At 39.1% G+C, this 5,000-nt stretch overlaps 1 protein-coding gene across 1 annotated transcript in view; it reads right to left on the bottom strand.

The window, feature by feature from the left end:
• The window catches only part of LOC141492103 (uncharacterized), a 280,770-nt gene extending 277,357 nt beyond the window's left edge, over nt 1-3,413 (bottom strand). The window contains exon 1 of the mRNA XM_074192728.1: nt 3,317-3,413. Within this exon, the coding sequence (XP_074048829.1) occupies nt 3,317-3,413 (97 nt within the window). The remainder of the gene's footprint in view (nt 1-3,316) is intronic.
• Nucleotides 3,414-5,000: the final 1,587 nt, after the last annotated feature.

Genomic DNA, 5,000 nt, shown 5'->3' with positions numbered 1-5,000 from the left:
TCTTATGCATTAGGTATACTAACAGAATGACAGATTTAGAGATTAAAGGGACATTTGAGATCAGCTATTCTAATCTATTCTTTTTTGCAATTGAGGAAACTGAGGTCCAATATTTTGATGCTTAGGCCAAAATCACACTGGTAGGAAGTGGTATAAAGAGGATTAGAACTCAGGTCCTCTGATTCAACACATAGTATTCTTTCTTTGGGGCCGCTAGGTGGCACAGTGGCTAAAGTGTCAGGCCTGCAGTCAGGAAAATTAATTTCTCTCAGTTCAAATATATTCTCAGACGCTTCCTGGCTATGTGATCCTGGACAAATCACTTTACCCCATCTGCCTCAGTTTTCTCATTTGACAAATGAGCTGGAGAAGGAAAAAGCAAACTATTCCAGTCTTTGCTGAGAAAACCCTAAATGGGGTCTTGATGTGCTCTTTCCCCAGTATGATAACATCTCCTATTATTGATAATTCATAATCTAATAGGGCCTTCAGCTTTTCAAAGCTCATAACTTATTTGAGCCCAAGAATAACTCACTGGCATCAGTATCATTGACTTCATTTTACAGATAATAGAACAATTTCAGAGAGTGCTAATGACTTACCCAAAGTCATACCAGTGAATTGTCTAACCATCAGATTTTCATGATGTCAGGGCTGCCTCTTGGTTTATTATCGCAGTGGTATTAAATTTACTGTTTACAACAGTCTGAGTGCAGTCAGAAACAGATGAAAAGGTAAGTGGGGAATATTTACCAAAATAAATAATTCAAAATGACATAGATGATGTTAATGTGTGATTTTCCAAGTCAATACAGAGGGAATCATGATATGCCAGCTTCTTTTTGAGCTTGACACCTAAAAGACTTCTCCCCAAACCAGCTTCCTAAAAAATAAAACAAACCAACCAAAACTATAATTAGTCAGGCAAAGAGGAAAATACTGACATTTTTTTCTCCCAACCTGTCCATTTTGCCACCATGAGCTGCTCGCAGAAAGTTCATGTGACAAGCTCTCTGTGGGCTCCCTAGGCACGATGTGACACATTGCCAAAATAAGGTAACCAAATAAAAACTCCAGAAAAATGATTGATTTCCCATGGCAAACACCTGCCTCTTGTTAGCGGCTAAATGAACGCCCCCTTGCTGAGATCAGTGGTGACCTTAATACATTCAGATTGGTGGAGATATTCTGGAGGAGGCTATACAATCAAAATAGGAGGACAAATGCTTTTTTATAATATGATTTGTTTTGAACTTGCAGGACGACGAACATTTCTGAGGCAATAATTTAATGCCATTGAAAAAATCACAGCTGCTGTCAAAGCCAGATCCATTTGTGGGGGACTTATCCTGGATTGGGGGGAAGACATTATTTGGAGGCATCCAAAGATGTGATTGGCAGAAGCAGCTCCATATTTCTATATAGTTTTAAGAACGCACATAGCATTTCCTTTGTACTGGATCATTGGAGTTTCTCTGTAAAGTAGATGCCATATTTATTGCAATTTTACCACAAAAGAGACTGGGTCAATCTAAAGTGAATTAGTTTTATAGATGATGGAAGAGACTTCAGGGACCAATTTTACATATTACATATAAGTAAATTAAATCCCATAGTAGCAGTGTGTCTGAGGGTGACATTCTTACTCAGGACTTCCTGACCCTTGGTCTAATACCTTCCTTCACTTATAATACCCCTTGGGAATGCCTTCTCAACCCTATACCTCTATGACCATAATTCTTGCTATTTTTCAGACTTTTTTGCTCCTGTCAGACTCCTCATGATCCCTATTTGGTTTTTCTTGGTAAAGAGACTGGAAGGGTTTTCCAGATCATTTTACAGATGAAGAAGTGAAGGTAAACAAAGCTACGTGACTTGATCAAGGCTAAGATTCAGACTCATGAAGATGTCTTACCAGATCCTGCACTCTATTCACTGTGCCACCTTGCTGTCCCTTAGGATCTACTAATTCCCAAGCAGATTACCTTTTGAAAACTCAATAATTCATATTTCAAGTGAGATCCAAGAAAAAGTTGTTTTGTTCGAGCATCTTAAGCAAAGGTAAGGATCAAAAACTATAGGCAAAAACATACGATCAGAATTAAGGGAAGATCCTTATTTAGTGTGTCCCAGTGAAAATTCGGTTTGAGAACCAACTTGTGCTTGAAAAACAATACCTTCGATGCATATGATATCTCGAAATTGCTACAACACTTGAAGTCTATCATCTCATTATTGCCGAGCTTCTTAAAGATCCTCCAAGTAAGTATTAAAGTTATTACCACGCTTCTATAACTTCTGGGAGATTGCAAAATTTTGTTACTGACCCTACGTTTCTCATGAAAATAGAAACCCAACCTTTCAGTACTAACATTTTAAATGGGATGTTATATCAACAGAGACCACTGCCTTGGAATAGCCTCTGTGTTTGTGTGTGTGTGTGTGTGTGTGTGTGTGTGTGTGTGTGTGTGTGTGTGTGTGTGCGCGTGTATGTGTGTGTGTGTGTGTGTTTGTGTATGTATGTGTGTGTGAGAGAGACAGAGACAGACAGAGAGATAGAGAGAGAAATAAAGGTACAGACAGAGAGATACAGAGACAGAGAGAAAGGAGACAGAGAGATCAGAGGGATACACAGGAGATAGAAAGAGAGAAATAGAGAGAGTGACAGAGGCAAGGAAAAAGAGAAGAAGAGAGGATCAGGGGAGGAAGAAGGCTACACCATGAATGGGATAAGGTTGCAATACATAACAAATGAAGACCTACAGCAAGAGAAGTCTTTAGTGTGTTGAGTGGGTCTTCTATATTGAACTTTTGAGACCACAAGAGGACAAGATGGGAAGGAATAAATGGGGTGTAATGTCTACTCCCAAACCAATGAGAACACATATTCACTTGACTCTAGATGAGAAAACCAAACTCTAGATGAGTAAGTTAAGCAAGCTATCCATGTCATAGAGCTCCTCAGTTTCAGGGGAAATGAGCCTAGGGTTTTCCTCCCTTCAAGTCTCCATTCTACATTGTGTCTCCAATGCTGAGGGAACCCAAGAAGTATTTAAAAGTACTTACAATTCGTTGGGAGAACCTGGTATATAAAATATTATGAACCCATAAACGTTGGAGTAGGGAGAGGACTGAGAGTAAAGTAAATATAGGTTGTTCTTTGTGGATCATTTTGTAAACTAACTTTAGAGAATTTGAGATTTGTTTTTCTTGACCTGAAATTTCACTGGTAAAGAAAGCTCCCGAGAAAGGTTTTCTAACCAGTGCTGAGTCCCTTCTAGCATGCAGTAGGGTCCTGAGAGTTCATGTGACTTACCCAAGGCAACAATGATATTCGGTTTGGAGAGCAGACTTGAACCCAGATCTTCCAGATTTGGAGGCTTGAATAGGTTTATGGTGAGCCTTTTTGACATGCTGGCTTGAGAGGGGAATTATTTCTATCCAATCTGGTTGCTGAGCTGTTCAGAGTCCCTAAGGCATGATAGGTGTCTATTGGAGGCAGATTTTGGTTTAACCCCATGGGACATGACTGTCCATGGTGACTATATCTGGAAAGTTAATAAATGGAGCAGCAAAATTGGAGGAGTTTTCCATTTTTTAAATTTCTAACTGGAGGTGGGGTAGTCAGATGGACAGGTAACAACAGGGAGAGAGGGGACAAAATGATGATAGGGGGCAAATCTCCCAACCAAAATGGGATCCTATCCTCCTGCTTAAAATGCATCCAAAAATATGGGAAGTAGGGGAGGTAATAAGAGGGTCTCTAGAAGGAGGATCCAAAAGACAGCCTTTGTCCCATCTCTCAGTCCTTCCTCCATCAACCTCCTACCTTCCTCACACTGCACCCCACAATCAGTATCATATGCTTGTCTTTCTTTCTGGATGTCTCCCCTTGGTCATATCAATTGCTACCAGCTATTATCCTGCCAGATGAATGTGGTCATTCACCAAGGCTAATCCTTCTTCTATTCCTGTCAAACCAGCTTTAACTGTATCCATATGCCTATCAAATGATAAGCCTCCTTCTCCGTAGTTTCCCTAGAGTACTATCTAATTACCTTCTATGTCCTTATACAGTCATTTCATATTATTCACCTTCATGAACTTTCCATTAGAGTCAAACAAATTATTTCCTGAACCCACCATTTCATTAAATAACATTGCCTTGCCTTTGCTTAGGGGATCTTCCATTAATGTTCTCTATCATCACCTCCATCTGATAAAACTTCATCTTCCTTCAGAGAACAGCTCAGGACCCCACCATTGTATAATTCTTTTCAGCAGATCAATATTTTTATGTTCTCTCGTTTGTCTCTGTCTCTCTATGTCTCTGTCTCTGTCTCTGTCTCTGTCTCTGTCTGTCTGTCTGTCTGTCTGTCTCTCTCTCTTATTCTCTGACTATCTCTCTGTTTCTCTTTGTTTCTACTGGTTCTCTGTTTCTGTTTTATTCTCTGGCTTTTTTCTTCATCTATCTATCTTTCTCTCACTTATTTTATATGCAAAAGACATGAAATATGACTCTCTCTAAATATCAAAAAGTTCATTAAATGGACTCTCTTGAGGTGAAAGTTTTTGGGAAAAATGAATCAATTGCACAGGATGGGTAGACATCAGGTATAGATGGCTTTTCATCTGCATCCCTGCTGCAAACTTCAAAAACAATGGTATTGTACCAAAACTGAGTATTTAATTGAGTTTGAATAAACTTTTTTTGGTAATCTGATTCACACCCCATACCTCCCAGTGACTAGGTAAGTGAGTACATTCCCCTCCTCTGAAACTTCACTCTATCATCTATAAAATGGGCATAATAGCACCTGAAGGCCCAACCTTGTGAGGTATCACAAAAGCCAAATATATTATCCATTCAGTAGAAGGCTAATTAAACTCCTTGAGAGCAGTTAGGGTTTTCATGTTCATATTTCCCTGGCACCAAACACAAAGATTCAAACAGAATTCATAGGCACTAAATAAACATTTTTAAAATTAATAGCTTTTTT

The sequence above is a fragment of the Macrotis lagotis genome, chromosome 6 (assembly GCF_037893015.1).
Source record: "Macrotis lagotis isolate mMagLag1 chromosome 6, bilby.v1.9.chrom.fasta, whole genome shotgun sequence".
NCBI lineage: Eukaryota > Metazoa > Chordata > Mammalia > Peramelemorphia > Peramelidae > Macrotis > Macrotis lagotis.
This window is presented reverse-complemented; position numbering and strand designations above follow the sequence as displayed.